At 41.9% G+C, this 17,356-nt stretch overlaps 1 protein-coding gene across 1 annotated transcript in view; it reads right to left on the reverse strand.

The window, feature by feature from the left end:
* Nucleotides 1–17,356, reverse strand: part of CYP8B1 (cytochrome P450 family 8 subfamily B member 1) — a 35,993-nt gene continuing 18,637 nt past the window's right edge. Inside the window, exon 2 of the mRNA XM_078152416.1 lies at nucleotides 1–790. Coding sequence (XP_078008542.1) covers nucleotides 728–790 — 63 coding nt within the window. The 3' untranslated portion in view covers nucleotides 1–727. The remainder of the gene's footprint in view (nucleotides 791–17,356) is intronic.

Genomic DNA, 17,356 nt, shown 5'->3' on the forward strand with positions numbered 1-17,356 from the left:
TACCAATTTATCTTGGGCTTTATTAGATAGATTTTTTTCTTAAAGACCATGCCTTAAACCTAGTTCACTCTGGCTCTCATCTATTGGCCAACAATAGGTCCCAGCATAAGTACCACTTACCATTTCCTCCATATGGATCTAGAAATCTACCCAGATCCCACTACATTCAAATACGACCTGAAACCTGATGGCAGCAAAAAGGTAACTTTCTACAAGCAAGGGAGAAGGATCAAATCACACATGTTGCCATAGGGTGCCGGTCCCACCATCTGTCCTGGGAGGTTCTTTGCCCTCCGTGAGATGAAGATGTTTGTGTTCTTGATGGTCACACAATATAACATAGAGTTAATTGATCAGGAGGTGAAGATCCCTTCAATAAATGTGAAGCACTGGGGACTTGTTGCCATGCAGCCAATACATGATGTTCAGTTCTGATATTGGATACACTTCTAGTTTGATTGTGAAAACTTTTGCACAAGCTCAAGGATGCAATGGGGTACAGTCACTCTTTCCCATTTCTAATTACCCACCCATTCCCAAGAATCTTATCCTCTATAACATGGATCTTGTCCCCACCACCTTACTAAACTGGTCTCCAATGTCCTTCCCAATCAACACACCCAGTTGTCTTTTCTCAGACATCTTTCACTTGTCTATAGTTTTGGACACTCTTGACCATCGCTTCCTTCTGAAGATTCTTTTCCCTGGGCTCCTCTCTGACTCTTCATTAATCTCCTTGGTTGATTCCTCTTCTGCTGATGGGTAGAAGTTGCAGAGAGATTGGTTTCACCTGAATAATAGTGGGAAAAAAGTCCAAACAATTAGGGCTGTCCCATGGTATTGTTCCTAGTAGGGGTAGAGTGGTGGGACAGTGCCACTGAAGGCCAGCAATCAAAGATTGGACAACTCCTTTTAAGGGATGTTGTGCAGGGGATTCCTGCTCAATTACAAGTCAGACTAGATGGCCTGTGAGTTCCCTTGCAGGCTGACATTCTAGGAGTGAACAGCCATTTGTAGGACATCTTGGATTCTGTGACCCTGCTCTCTTCCTCTGTCTTACTGCTCCTTCTCTATCTCACCTTCAGGCTCCTTCTCTTTCTCCTGCCCCTGAGCTCCCAAGATTCTATCCTTGATCCTCTTTTTTTCTTTCTCTTCACTCTCTCCCTTGCTAATCTCTTTCACTCTTAGACTACAATTAGAGCCTCTATTCAGATCATTCCACGTCTACAAGTCTGCATGCCAGATCAAGATGATGGTTAACTTTCAGTCCAGATGTGAACTTTGACTAGCTGCATCTTGATGTCCCAACTATATATACATCCTAGATTGAAATCATCCTTATTTCCCCAAAGCTGAGTCCTTTTCCAGCTTTTGCCTCTATCTGTTGTTGGCACCACCATCCTGTCAGTCACCCAGAGTCTAAGTGTTGGAGTCATTTTTTATTCCAACCTACTTCTCTCTTGTCCTCATAGCCAGTCAGTAACTAAGTTCTTCCTCTTTAATCTCTGTCACATCTGTCCAGTTCCTTCCATACCACTCTCACAGCTCTGGATGTGTGGGGGAATCACATCTCATCTGGACTGTTGCAGTACTCTCCTGCCCAGCCTCCCTATCTCACCAATCCCATTGATATAGGCTACCAGATTCATCTCCCTAAAGTAATGCTGTAACACCATCACTCACCAGCTCAAGAATATTCTGCATCTCCTATTGCCTATAGGAAAAGGTCCAAGCTCCTTAACCCAGCAGTCAAGCACCACAATATCCAGGTCTCACTCTTTTCTAACCATCTTCTTCTCCCATAAGTCCCCTTATACACACTGTCTTTTCCCTTTAAAGTAGGCCATTCATCAAAGGATAAGAACAGGCAGTTCTCAGAAGAAGAAATTAAAGCCATCTATAATCATATGAAAAAAATGCTCTAAATCACTATTGATTAGAGAAATGCAAATCAAAACAAATCTGAGGTTCCACATCACACCTATCAGATTGGCCAACATAACAAAACAGGAAAATGATAAATGTTGGAGAAAATGTGGGAAAATGGGAACACTAATGCATTGTTGGTAGAGTTGTGAAATGATCCAACCATTTTTTTAAGGCAATTGGGGTTAAGTGACTTGCCCAAGGTCACATAGCTAGTAAGTGTCAAGTGTTTGGTCTGAGTCCAGATTTGAACTCAGGTCCTCCTGACTTCAGGGCTGGTGCTCTATCCACTGTGCCACCTAGCTCCCCCCCCCATCCAACCATTTTGAAGAGCAATTTGGAATTATACCCAAAGGGCTATAAAAATGTGCATACCTTTTGACCCAACAATAGCACTTCTAGGGCTGTACCCCAAAGAGATAATACAAATGGGAAAAGGAGCCACATGTACAAAAATATTTATAGCAGCTCTTTTTGTGGTGGCAAAGAATTGGAAATTGAGAGGATGCCCATCAATTGGGGAGTGGCTGAACAAGTTGTGATATATGAATGTAATGAAATACTATTGTACTATAAGAAATGATGAGCAGGCAGACTTCAGAAAAACCTGGAAAGACTTGTATGGTCTGATGCTGAGTGAAATGAGCACAACCAGAAGAACGTTGTACACAGTAACAGCCATGTGGTGCAGTGATTAATTTTGATATTCTTAACCCTTCTCAGCAATGCAAGGATCTAAGATATCTCCAAAAGTCTCATGATGGAAAAGGCTATCCACATGCAAAGAAAGAACTATGGAGTTTGAATGCAGATTGAAGCATACTATTTGCTTTTTTTCCCTTCTGTTTTGTTTCCTTTTTCTGGTGGTTCCTCCTATTGGTTCTAATTCTTACTTACAACATCACTAATGTGAAAGTATGTTTAATATACATATATGTGTAGCCATTATCAGATTGCACACCATCTTAGGGAGGGAGGGGGAGAAAAATTTAAAACTCAAAAGCTTATGGAAGTGATTGTTGATAAATTAAAATTAGTTAATAAAAATAAAATTTAAAAAAATAAAATAAAGTAGACCATTCACAGTTTCTCAAAGATGCTCTGACTTGTTGCATATGCAGAGCTTTACTTGTGCTTGGGGTAGTATAAAGAACATTGGACTTGGAATCAAAAGACCAGGGTTCAAATCCCAGCCTTGTTTTTTGTAGCTGGATGTTTGAAGTCATTTCACCTTTGTAAGGCTCAGCTTCTTCCATAAAATGAGAGAGTCTCACTAGATGGTCTCTAATCCCTTCCAGTTCTAAAACCTCAGACACCCTGCCCAGAATACTCTCCTCTATATATCTAGTTATTAAAATTTAACCCATCTTTAGATTCATGTATATGTTTTATATCCCACCATTGGCTGCTATCTTCTTGAGGGTGCTACCAAATTGTATCAAAGAGTAAGGATGGTTAAGTATTTCCCTAGCACTATTTGTAGATGGTGCCCTGCTTGATGACCACACTTTTTGTTTTTGCTCTGGCTTGTTTCCTGTATGGCTGGACAGAGATATTAACATAGCTCACATTACCCAATGAGACCATTAAACTTCTGGAGGTATGGGTTATATTTGATTTCCTTTGAGACCAATATAGCTCATTTCAATTCAAGTATCTCTTCAGCACCTGCTGAGTGAAAAGCATTTTTCCTTCTTATTGAGATTTGTAATTTGATAGTCTCTTTTTGTCATGATCCAATGCTCACCAAGGAACTTTGGGACTGTTTGGTGGGAGTCAGTGCAGTCTGTGGCCTGGGAAGCAGTGTGGTGTGGTGGAAGGAGCCCTGGACTTGGAATCCCACATCCTGGGTTCAGTCCTACTCTCCTGCTTAACTGCTGTGGGACCTTTAGCAGGTCACAGTCTCTCTATGAACCTCAGTTTCCTCCTGGGACAAATGAGGTGTTTGGAATGAGATGATGTATAAAGTGTCTCTACCATTCTAACTCCAATGTTGGAAGTTCCCTTCCAGCTCTGATATTCTGGGACTAAGCTTTCTTCCTGCCCTGAGAATATGTGGACCTGTTGCCATGAGTATGCTTGTCGTCTTGGAGGTTCTGTATACCTTGATATTACATGAATAAATTGACAGCTTGATTTCTTAGTCCATTTTGTGTGTGTGTGTGTGTGTGTGTGTATTAGTGGGGTTCAGGCCTTTGGAGCCTCTGGATGAATGGATAAAATCAAGTTTCTGAACTGCTGTGAATCTGTGTAGTACCCCCAAGAGGCCCAGTATCAGCAGCTGGCCTCTCTCACTCTCACCTCCTCTTAACTATCTGCAATACCATTTTGAGCCTCACTTTCTTCATCTGTAAAATGGGAGTAAACAACATGTAGGTAGAGGATGATACTCTTGGGGAATACCTGGTGTGCAGGGGGTAGTGGAAAATTTTTTTCTCTTCTACTGGTGAGGTTAGTTCTTTCTACAACTTGAAGAGAATGTGGATTATCTGGTCATTCTCATAAGCATCAGTATCTTAGACATCCTAGGGAACAGTTCAACTATAGAAGCACTTTGAAGGTGGGTAGATGGAACAAGATTTAACTCCTGGAGAAGAAACAAAAAACAAACCCTGTCCCCAACTGCTAAACTTACAGAGGAGACTGGTGGCCACCTACGTGGTGGAATGGAAAGCCTGCTATCCAGACATAGGTCTCTTTTTGACCCACCACAGTGCCTGAAATTCTACCATTAACACTTTTCCTGTGAGATCTATACATCTCTGTTGGATGTTGGAGAGTGAAGGCATAGTGGAATCCAAGGGGAAATCTTGAGGATCTTTTTGGGAGAGTGACAAGATGAGAAAAGGAGATGCTCAAAACACCTTTCTGTCACAGGATGGTCCAGCTCATGTGTGGGTAGGTCCTGGAGTGAGTCTGCATCTCTCTACCTCCCATCTTTTTTTCTCCATCCTCTCCTTCCACTCCCATCACAGTACCCTGGAAAGAATTCTGGACTTTGGAATAACATGACCTGGATTCTAATACAGCTCTCTGTATGACCTCAGCTAAGTTATTTAAACTCTATGGGCCTCAGAAATGAAGTCTTTATCAAAAACACTTGCTGTAAAAATTATTTGCCAATATAGTTGAATGGTCTTTTTTTTTAATGGTCTTAATTGATAATGGGAGCTATGCTAATATCTCTCTCTAGGCATATAAAAGCCAAGCCAACCAAAAAACCTGGGCCTCTCAGTCCGGGCAACCTCTGTCCAAACAGTGATGAGGAAATACTGACCAATCCTTATTCTTTGATAAAATGTGGTAGCACCCTCAAGGAGATAGAAGCCAATAGTGGGATTTAAAACATGTACAGGAATCTAAAGATGAGTAGGCAATGGGTTTTAGAGCTGGAAGGGATTAGAGAGATCACCTAGTCAGACTCTCATTTTATGGAAGAGGAAGCTGAGCTTTTCGGAGATGAAATGACTTCAAACATCAAACATCTAGCTACAGAAAGCAAAGTTGGGATTTGAACCCTGTTCTTTAGATTCCAAGTCCTGTTCTTTATACTACACCATGCATAAACAAAGCTCTGCATATGCAAGTCAGAGAGCTTTTTTGAGAAGCTGTGAATGGGGAAAGATAGTATGTACAGGGGACAGATAGGAGAAGAAGATGGGGGGTGGGGCTTGGCTTTTGAGAGGCTTGACTGCTGAATTATGGAGCTTGGATCTTATCCTGTAGGCAATAGGAGATGCAGGATATCCTTGAGCTGGAGAGTAATAGTGTCACAGCACTACTTTAGGGAGAGGAATCTAGTAGCCTACATTGATTGTATTGATGGGACAGGGAGGCTGGGCAAGAGAGCATAGCAGCAGTCCAGATGAGAAGTAATGCCCCACACACATCCAGAGCTGTGAGAGTGGGTGTGGAAAGAATTGGACAGATGTAAGAGAGATTGGAGACAAAGAACTTAGTTACTTCCTGGCTATGAGGACAAAAGAGAAGGACGATAATGTCAAAAAGACTCCAATACTTAGAGTCTGGGTACCTGGGAGGGTGGTGGTACCAACAAGAGAAAGGGGCATTAGTTGGGAAAGGACTCAGCTTTGGGGAAATAAGGATGATTTCAGTCTAGGATGTGTATAGTTGGGACAACAAGATGCAGCTAGCCAAAGGTAATGACACATTCTGGACTGGAAGTTGACCAAGAGCTTGATCTGGAATGTAGCCGTGGAATGATCTAAATAGAGGTTTTAAGTGTAGAAGGCCAAGGATAGAACCTTGGGATCTCAGGGGCAGGAGAAAGAGAATGATCCTGCAGAGGAGACAGAGAAGGAAAGGTCAAATAGAGGAAGGGAACAGGATCACAGAATGTCAACTGGGCTTTTCCTGGCATGCCCAGGGAGGGTGGGGGGAAGGAAGGGGGGGGAAATTTTCAACTCAAAAGCATATGGAAGTGATTGTTGATAAATCAATAAGTTAATAAAATTGAAAAAAAAGCCAAAAAGAAAAAAAGGAAAAAAATGCTCCTTTAATCTCAGTCACAGGTCTGTTGATTGATTCCCTTCTCTGCTGAGCCTTGACTCAGTGACACACCTTACCATCAAGTTTCTTTTCTTTTAAGAAACACAAGTGGTGAAGTTGTCTCTGGGAAACTAGGAACTGGGCTATTAACCCAGTCAAGTCTCTTACTAAACTTTATTGACATGTGGTCAGCCTCCACAATTTGCTGCTCTCAGTGTTGTCAGGCTGAAAACGAGCACAGCTCAGAGGAATAGACTCTGTTGTTGTTATCATTACTATCATTCCCTTAACCATCTCATGGACCCTGATCACAACTTGAATAAAAAGAAAGAGATCACTGACAATCACCTCAGAAGAACCAGGAGCTCTAGGGCAGAATATGCAGAGAGGATTTAGGCTTAATGTTAGTATAATAATGCAGAATTGCTGCTGAGCCCAGGGAAGCTAAGGCATTTGCACTCTCTCTCTCTGTAGACTCACTCATGTGGACCAAGGTTCAGGCCTAGGGAGCTAGTTGAGCCCTTTTACCCTCTAATACTCTGGTTTCTTACCCCTCATCCCAGAGGCCCAGGAAAAATCACTTAAAGCTTAGTTTTAACTCAAGTCTGGGGTCTCCTTAGAAAGGGAGTAGAAAAAGATACTCCAGTACAGTATAGATCAGGTATGGGACACCTATGAATTCCTCCATACAAAAGGAATGCTTAAAACATGGAGCACATAGTGATAAAGACTTAAACAGGAAGCAGTAATTATACCTATGTATGTTCTTATAATTTATATAGAATATAATATATTATATACTCCCAAAAACTGGATACTAGAACATTAAAACCAGAAGCACTTAGTTTTTGTCCAAACAGTTCCATCAAAGTCCAGGTCTCCTGGCAAGCCAGGCCAGAAGCTATGCTCATCCTCCTGGGATCTAGCAGTGTATGGAATACCTCTGTGAAGACTTCTCAGTGTAATTAAGATTTGGGACAAGACTATCCTGGATCTGGTAGTGGGTCTAGGAGGTAGCATAGGGTTCAGTATAGATTTCTGTAAGATCATTACTTTTCTTGGCACCAGACATTAGTCGTGGAAATTTGTCTAATTGTTAAGGCCCTGACCTGGCCTTTTGACCTTATGCAGATGTGTTTTCTTTTTTTGGCTCCCATTCCTCTACCAGTCTCAGGAAACCTAGGTTCTTCCAGCCTCCTTGTCTCCCTTTTGACAGGATTTGATTTAGATGTCTCCCTGTTCCCAACATTGTCTGTTCAATCCCTAAAACCTTCCAAAACAGTTGTAAATTAACTTCCTACTGCACATGTCTTTTAATTGCTTTTTTGACATTTTCTCAACAAACTAAGAAATATAGAGATGTATACTATGTCCTTTGTCCTGTGTTAGAGTCTGGCCTGTGAGATTGTGAGCCGAGTTAATGGACAGCTGTGAGGGAGGGGGAACTGAGTCTTCAGGGTTATATAAACTGATTTCTACCTCTGTTGGCTGTCTCCTGTCATCAGAGCTTACTGATGGACTGATGGAGGGACACCCAAATATCGAGATTTGAAATAATAATAATTATAGCTATAATAAACTAACTTTCTGTTTCTCCTTGTACACCTCTGTGTTTTGTTGTATTTTTAATTCGAGTGGCATCCCACACAGCAGCTTCTGAAGTTTTCAACTCATGAGGTTCCCTCCAATATTGGAAACATCCATCTCAGGATTGCTTTTTGGTCACCTATGCCCAGGCAAAGAAACACAAAGGAGAAGAGTCAGCCAGGACCTTAATGTATGGCTTAAGTTCCTCTGTAGAACCACCTCTTCTAGTGACCATATGTGAGCAGTCAGCCTTTCTTTTGGGAGTGGGGAAGGGGCACCTGGTGAGTCCCAGAGAGAGGATGTTCCAAGCAACACATTGAGGAGAGTGGGAAGAAGAGAAAGAACAGAAGCTGCTTCTCCTTTTAAAGCCCTTGCCACTGGCATTGGGGAAACCAAAGGACAAAATGCCAAGCCCTTCAGTGCTAAGCCAGCACACATATGACCCAGCAGAAGTATTCAGGAAATTCAATGAGGTTAAGAAGAGTTACTTTCAGGGGGCAGCCAGGTGGCACAGTGGATAGAGCACCAGGCCTGGAGCCAGGAGGACCTGAATTCAAATCCAGCCTTAGAGCAAACACTTGACATTTACTAGCTGTATGACTTTGGGCAAGTCACTCAACCCCAATTCCTTCACACACACACACACACAACACACAAAAAGAAAAGTCAGCTTCAATGTTTCTTTCCTTGTTTTTCTCTGATAATGTGTGGAGGTTATATCCACATGAAAGGGTGTTACCCTTTCAGACTTTGACAATTTTACCTCCAAAAGAGGCAGAAATCAATGTGAGATTTGCCAAAGAAAAACTTAAAAAAAATACTTGCCAAAACTTTACCCTTAGTCAAGGCTATGTCACCCTGGGCCAATCACTTAACCCTGTTTGCCTCAGGTTTCTCATCTGTAAAATCAGCTGGAGAAGGAAATGGCAAACTACTCCATGATCTTTGCCAAGAAAACCTCAAATGGCCTGAGGAAGAGCCAGACACAACTGAAACAACTTAACAGCTACAAGGGCAAAGTCTGCTTTTCTGTTCTCTGTTTCAGTGGCTCATTAGCAAATGAACACCAGGAGGACTTTTGAGGAATTGTGGCATGCTGCCCTATTGTGAGAAATGAACTCTCAGAAGTGAAGCCTCCTCAAAGGTTGATAATTCTTGATTATTTCTTTCAAAATCCTCCCCCACTCAGACCCTGTTTTAAAGCACATAACAGGGGCAGTGGATAGAGCTCTGGCCTTGAAGTCAGGAGGACATGAGTTCAAATCCAGTCTCAGACACATGACCCTTTCTAGCTGTGTGACCCTGGGCAAGTCACTTAACCCTGATTGCCTCACCAAAAAGAAAAAAAAATAAAGCATATAACAGAAAGAATAAGCCCTGCCCCCAACCTGAACTGTTTACCCTTAGCTTCCAGCCTTTTCTCTTGGATAAGGGAGAAGGGGTTTGGGGAGGGGAGATTGCAATGGATTTCAGTTTCCTAGGAATTACCTAACTCATGGGAATTGGGCCCTAAACTTCCTCCCAATCATCACACCACTACTAAGTCAGCATTAGGTTTACTAAATAAGGACATGTATGTTTGGATTGGCTATACCCTGTTTCTTTGTCTTTGAATTTTCGCACTTAGAATATAAGCCGCCTCCCCAGCCAATGGGAGTAAAGGGATAATTGTGGGTGGAGGTTCTCTTGAGTTAGGGTATATAATCTCATTTTGCTTTCTGTGCCTTGCTTCTCTCCTCCTGGACATATACCAGGGGAGCAAACACCCCTTCTTGAGAGATTGTAGTAAAAAGCAACCTTTGCTTTCCACCTTGAGAAGTCTCTGAGTTTAATTTGAGGTAGGGTAGCTGTCCCACACACTCCCAAGAACAGTTTTATGATTGTTGGACAAATATATATTGCCTTGTTATTGCTTAGCTGGTAGAGATGAGATTTTAATTATTTACCATAAGGTTGAGTAACATTTCTCACTATGAGGACCTCTTCTCAATGATGGGGTATGGGCCCAAGACAAGACCTTTGCCCCTCACCCCAAAAAGAATTTGGGTCCCATTGTCTATAGACTCTCCTTGAACTCTCTTACTTGGTTAAGGAAGTTTCTAGCATTTGCCTGAGGCTATACGCTATCAACTGGCCTTTCACTATGGCCTCCTCCCAATTCTTTGTTACCCTAATTGAGCCTAGCCCTCCATTGTCTATTGCTTCCCATCCTGAATCCTATCTAGATCACATTCAATGTCTCAGTCACTCCCATGGAGATCCTCCCTACACCCTCCAGTCACCCCAAACTACTTGGCCACTCCTAGATCCCTCCCATAGTCTTTCTGTATATAAGATCCATCCTGGCCTCCATTTAGGGGCTGAGACTTCCTCATACCTGCTGGTCCTTGGGAGTGTCACAAATGTTCAGATTCCTTAAGAATTTGGCCCATATGATTTATCTTTAATAAACCTTATCTTTGGCTGAAAGAAGGCTTGGGTCAAATTCTTTTGGGCAGTATCCATATGTCATGATTTTGGGATCCCAGTACCCCTAAACTCTAAACCTCAGCATCAATGCAGAAAGAACAAGACCTCATAGCTCTGAGTACAAAAGGCTGTGCTTCTCTGCAGTGACACCTGCTGCCTTCGAGGTAGTGCAGAAAAACCAGAGAGCCCAGACAAGGGAACAGAGTTAGAGAGCCTTCTGCCAATCCTACATTGAGGGCTTCAGCCCTTTTTTTTTTCTTTTTGATCATAGCTTTCAGTTAATCCAATTATTTGATTGTTTTTTCTTCTTGATCTATTCTCTAAATCTGTTTTTTTCTTATAATTTGTTTCACTTTCTCTTCTATTTTTTCATTGTTCACATTTTGTTTAATTATTTCTTGATCTCTTATAACTTAACTGGGTTCGCCTTGCCCAATTCTAATTTTCAAGGTGTCATTTTCTTCCTTAAGATTCTGGATCTTGGGAGGCAGAGCCAAGATTGCAGAGTAAAAGTGAAGACTCCCTTGAGCTCTGGCCCAAAGCTCTCCAAGTACTTGTACAAAAGGGCTCTAAACAAATTCTAGAGCAGAAGAATCCACAAAAAGACAGAGTAAAACAAATTTCCAGGCCAAGACAACGTGGATGGTTGACAGGAAGACTCTGTTGCCCCAACAGGAGAAGAGCACAGTTCAGCATGGGCAGTGCAGGCCTGGAGCAGGCCTTCAGGGGACTGAATCACCAGTAGCTATGGTGGTTTCTGGACTTCAACCTACAAATGCTAAAGACAGCTTAGAAGGTCAGTGGGAAAGGTCTCTCAGACCTGGGTGAGAGAGGAATGCGGTCCAGCCCTGGCCCTAGCACAGCCCTGGGATGCAAGGCCACAGCAGCACTGCTTGCTTCCAGAGCTCTCAGCCCACAGATGTTGAGGGGATCGACCCCCTGATCAGAGGGGGATTGCAGGGACCTCTTTTCTCATGCTGAGACAGGATTCTCTTGCTTTGCCTGTGCTTGGATCTGGGTCCCAGTCCTGGGTAGCAGTCCCGGGGCAAGGAGGAGTGCTGCCATAGCAGAGCTGGTGCCAGCAGTGAAGAGGGAGCCCTCCTCTTACTTCCAGGGCAGAAAAGAGTGCCTGTGGTCACTCACAGACCAGTGCATAGGCCAGGAGAGAAATAAACACCTCTCCTTAGATCATACCATCTTGGAAAAACTGAAAACAGCTGCAAAAAAACCCTGAAGCATTGAACAGGACACCCTCCACACTGGAAGCAGAGCCCTACCTAAACAAAGAGTTAAAAAGTCAAGTGACTGGCTGGGAAGAAGAGCAAACCAAGGAAAAAACTCAGACTGTAGAATCTTACTTTGGTGACAAGGAAGATCAAGTCATACAATCAGAAGAAGACAACAAAGTCAAAACTCCTACATCCAAAGCCCTCAAGAAAAATATGAATTGGTCTCATGCTATGGAAGAACTCATAAAGGATTTTGAAAACTAAGTAAGAGAAGTAGAGGAAAAGTTGGGAAGAGAAATGAGACTGATACAAGAAAATCATGAAAAATAAGTCAACAGCTTGCTAAAGGAGACCCCCCAAAAAAATACTGAAGAAAATAATACCTAGGCCAAAATAATAGACTGGACCAAATGGCAAAATAGGTCCAAAGAGCCAATGAGGAGAAGAATGTATTAAATGTATTAAAAAGCAGAATTGGGAGGGCAGCTAGGTGGTACAGTGGATAGAGCTCCAGCCTGGGAGTCAGGAGGGCTTGAGTTCAAATCTGGCCTCAGACACTTGACACTTACTAGCTGTGTGACCCTGGGCAAGTCACTTAACGCCATTGCCTAGCCAAAAAGAAAAAAAAAACAGAATTGGCCTAATGGAAAAGAAGGTCCAAAAGCTCATTGAGGAAAATAATTTCTTAAAAATTAAAATGGAGCAAATGGAAGCTAATGACTTTATGAGAAATCAAGAAATTATAATACAAAAGCAAAAGAATGGAAAAAAATAGAAGACAATGTGAAATATCTCATTGGATGTTAGGGATCTATAAGGATGTAGAGGGCCACAGGCTGTTCAAGAGGTCTCACTGATGGGTGAAGGCCCCTCTCAGGTGCTGATCTTTGAGCAAAGGTCGCCTGGTTCGGTGCTCCATTGTATGGATCTGTAACAATCTTTAACTCCCCTAGTTATTGTATGGTCATTAGCAGTCTATTCTGGTATTGGAGTCAGATAAGTGGTGCATGCACTGTCCTTGAGCACAGCATGGGCTATAGGTCATTGTAACTTGAGAAAGAGTTCCTGCTATTTTACTATATGAGTAAGTGCTTTGCTAAAAATAAACAGAATTGTTTCCATCTTGTCTCCTGCCTCATCAATGCGCATTTGAGATAGAAGGTTAAGCTGGTCTTATCCCTTCAAAGTTAGTATAGGCTCTAGTGGGGAGCTGAATTAGTTGTGCACCACAATTGGAAAAAAAAACTGACCTGGAAAATAGATCAAGGAGAGATAACTTAAAAATTATTGGTCTACCTGAAAGCCATGATCCAAAAATGAGCCTAGACACCATCTTTCAAGAAGTTATCAAGAAAAACTGCCCTGATATTCTAGAACCAGAGGGTAAAATAGAAATTGAAAGAATCCACCAATCACCTGCTGAAAGGGATCCCGAAAAGAAAACCCCAAAAGAAAATATTATAGCCTAATTCCAGAGTTCCCACATCAAGGAGAAAATATTGCAATCAGCCAGAAAGAAACAATTCAAGTATTGTGGAAACACAATCAGGCTAACACAAGATTTAGCAGCTTCTATATTAAGGGACTAGAGGGCTTGGAATATGGTATTCTGGAGGTCAAAGGAGCTAGGATTAAAACCAAGAATCACCCACCCAGCAAAACTGAGTGTAATCAATGAGGGGAAAAAACTGATATTTAATGATGTAGAGGAAGTTAATGCATTCTTGAGAAGCCAGAGCCAAATATTAAAATTGACTTTCAAATACAAGACTCAAGAGAAGCATGAAAAGGTAAAGAGAAATCTTTTTTTGTGTGTGTGTGTGAGGCAATTGGGGTTAAGTGACTTGCCCAGAGTCACACAGCTAGTGAGTGTTGTGTGTCTAAGGCCTGATTTGAACTCAGGTCCTCCTGTCTCCAAGGCTGGTGCTCTATGCACTGAGCCACCTAGCTGCCCCTTGAAAGAGAAATCATAAGGGACTTACTAAAGTTGAACTGTTTACATTCCTACATGGAAAGATGATATTTGTAACTCATGACACCTTTCTCAGTATTAGGGTAATTGGAGGGAATATATATAGACAGAGGATACAGGGTGAGTCGAATATGAAGGGATGATATCTAAAAAAAAAAAAGAAAATTAAGGGGTGAGAAAGGAATGTACTGGGAGAAGGAGAAAGGAAGAGGTAGAATGGGGTAAATTATCTCACATAAAAGAGGCAAGAAAAAGCTCTTACAATGGAGGGGAAGAGGGAGGAGGTAAGAAGGAATGCGTGAACTTTACTGTCATTGGATTTGTCTTAAGGAGGGTATGACATACACACCCAATTGGGTATGGAAATCTATCTTGCCTATAGGAAAATAGAGGAGAAGGGGATAAGAGAGGGAGGGGTGATAGAAGGGAGGGTAGATTGGGGGAGGGGGTAATCAGAAGCAAACACTTCTGAGGAGGGACAGGGACAAAGGAGAGAATAGAATAAATGGGGGCCAGGATAGGATGGAGGGAAATATAGTTAGTCTCTCACAATGTGACTATTATGGAAGTGTTTTGCATGACTGCACTTGTATAGCCTATGTAGAACTGCTTGTCTTCTCAATGAGGGTGGGTAGGGAGGGAGGAGGGGAGAGAATTTGGAACTCAAAGTTTTAGAAACAAATGTTAGAAATTGTTTTTGCATGTGTCTACCTGAAAGTTGGTTAAAGAGACAATATGCTAGGTGATAATTAAATTCATATTGTTTTATTCCCCTTTAGGTAGCAACATGTTACATGGAGCCAGAGCTTTAACTCTGACTGAATCAAACAATTTTAGCAGACATTTAAACCCTGACTCAGGATGTCTGTGTTAATTGATAGGCAAATGTCAGATCCAGGATATCTTTGTTTCCTTTACCATTATAGAATATCAAGATAAGAAAAGTCCCATTATTCAAGATGGTGTCTGGGTTAAAGGTGCCTTACATAAACAGAAGAATGCTCTTGATCAGCTTTAGCTGTTGACACAGGAAGGGGCATTCTCAGTTCACTCAGGAAGAAAAGATTAATTCAGGTTTTTGGCCCTTATTGGGGCTCAATTGATCTTAAATGATTATCACATACAGCTAGGAAATAAGATACACAGGTAAAGGGGGTATAGAAATCTATCTTACTCTACAGGAAAATAGAAGGGGAAGGGGGATAAGAGAAGGGGGGTGGTTAATAGAAAGGAGAACAGATTAGGTGAAGGAGTATTCAGAATGCATGCTGTCTTGGGGTGGGAAGAGGGGAGAGATGGGGAGAAATTTTGGAACTCAAAATCTTGTAGAAGTGAATGTTGAAAACTAAATATGAATAAATAAGTAAAAAGTATCTCCACCACCCCCCTCCAAAAAAAAATTCTGGATCTCCTTTTCTAATTGGTTGACTTTCCTTTCATAGCCTTCTTATTTTTCTTGGATTCTTTTTTTTTCCCCCTCAATCTCTCTCATTTGATTTTTAAAGCCTTTTTAAGTTCCTATGAATCCTTTTGGGCATGTTACCATTTGATGTTACTCTTTGGGGTAGAAGAGGGTTTCTTTGCTTCAATATCCTCCTCTGAAGATGAACCCCAGTCTTCTCTATTCCCATAATAGCTTCCAATGGTTGTAGTCTTTCTCCTTTGCCTTTGCATTTTTTGTAGTAATAGCTTAATTTTTGTAACCCCCTCTAGCCCTGGGTCATGGGGGATGGTGCCTCTTGCCCCAGATCTTCAGTTCTTCCCTCTAGCCTGGAACCAAAGCCAAACCTCCAGCCTCTGGTAAATGCCCACAGCAGAAGCAACCCCACCCCGCTGCTTCTGCACTCGCTAGGCATGTACTAGCTCATTCTTGCCCCCGCTGCTCTCCAAAGCACAGCTGGCTCTGGCATTCCTTGTCAGCAGATTCCTTCCATCCAGAGTAAAAGTTCCTGTAGCTGGTACAGAGACAGCTTCCCAAGCCAGCTAACTCCAGGGCATGCCGCTGGCTGTTTAAGGGGCTTGCTGCTAGCTTGGAGGTCTTTACTCTTCACTGGGACCAAAACTTGTCCTGGGATTTTTCTTCTGATCTTCTCAAATTGTCCCAGGAAGACCCCTGCTGTGCCCCTATTCTTATTTATTTTTATCCGTTCTTTGTTCTACCTAAAGTGCTATTTTGTCTCTTTTGTGGGGGAAAATCTTGAGAGCTTGGAATTTTCTGACCTAGTCTGTCATCTTCCCAGAGTCCTCTTCCATTTCTATCCTTTCTCTATAGTCACTGACTACTGTGTCTTGTGTACCTAGCCTATTCCACTGGTCCACCACTCTATTTCTTAGCCAGTACCAAGTAGTTTTGATGATTGCTGCTTTATAATACAATTTAAGATCTGGAACAGCTATGCCACCTTCCCTAGCATTTCTTTTCATTAGTTCCCTGTTGGGAGCCGAGTCCTTAGGGAAAATCTCTAAGTCCTTATAGACTTAAGGGGTCAGTAGTATAGAGGCTTGCCTTGGGATAAACGCTCCCTTGACTCTTGCCCCAATTCCATTTGTTATAGTTTGTTGATTCTAAATTCTCACTCATGAGCAGCCTTGAGGCCAGGTGGCTGACTGGGGGCAGATAATACTAAGAAATCAGCAAGGAAACAATAGATATGAATTTTGGCATTAAAACTACTTTCTCATGAGAAAGTAAGGATCTTTAGCTGCTTAGTTTGTGCATGTTATTAATTAGCACTTCTGGATCATTTCTCATGGTACAAAGCTGTTTTTCTATGGGTATATAATCAGAAAACTCCTGAAATAAACTAGTCTTGAGCATTAACCTCTAAGACTCTCCTAGCCCGACTTTTCTTTCTCCTTTTCCCTTCTCCATTTTCCTCACTGCTCTGTCCTGCACCATGCCAGCTGCTGGCAGTTCCCTTGATATTCAAGACCTTTTGTTATTCCAAATTGTTGAGGTTTTCAGTTAGGAGAGCTGATTCAGGAAAGAATTTACTTAGACCTTCTCTGTAAACATTGGGAGCTTTATTGGTGAAAAAGCAATGGGCCAGCCCTGGAAAGAGGACTGGCAACTAACAGAGGGATAGGGGTCTTACAAGATAAGTGGGGAGGGGGGGATTGTCATGACACGGGAAGAGGAAGATGGATGACAGTATAGGAACCCAGGATAAGGAAGACAGGAGAAATTTTATGATTCATGATGAGGGAGACAAGGAGTTTTTACGGTCCAGGATAGGAGGGACATTTTATGGTATCTTAAGATAAGGGAAAAAGACTCTAGGATGCCCTCAAGTTCAGGAGGGGCCTCACAAGGTGCTGGAAAAACAACCCTTAATTAAAATTTGTTTCTCTAAAAAGGTCTTAGCTTTTAGGGCACTGTTTGCTTTTACATCAAAATGAATCTTGTTATTATTTTTTCCTACTCTATAAAATAATTTTTTGGTAGCTTGATTGGGCATTGAATAAGTAAATGAACTTAGGTAGAATTGTCATTTTTATTATATTAGCTTGGCCTACCCATGAGCAACTGATGTTTTTCCAATTATTTAGATCTGACTTTATTTGTGTGAAAAGTGTTTTTGTAACTGTGTTCGTATAGTTCTGGGTTTGTTTTGGCAGGTAGACTCCTAAATATTTTATAATGTCTACAGTAACTTTAAATGGA

This window comes from Phascolarctos cinereus, unplaced genomic scaffold (assembly GCF_003287225.1).
Source record: "Phascolarctos cinereus isolate Bilbo 61053 unplaced genomic scaffold, phaCin_HiC Scaffold_4;HRSCAF=312, whole genome shotgun sequence".
NCBI lineage: Eukaryota > Metazoa > Chordata > Mammalia > Diprotodontia > Phascolarctidae > Phascolarctos > Phascolarctos cinereus.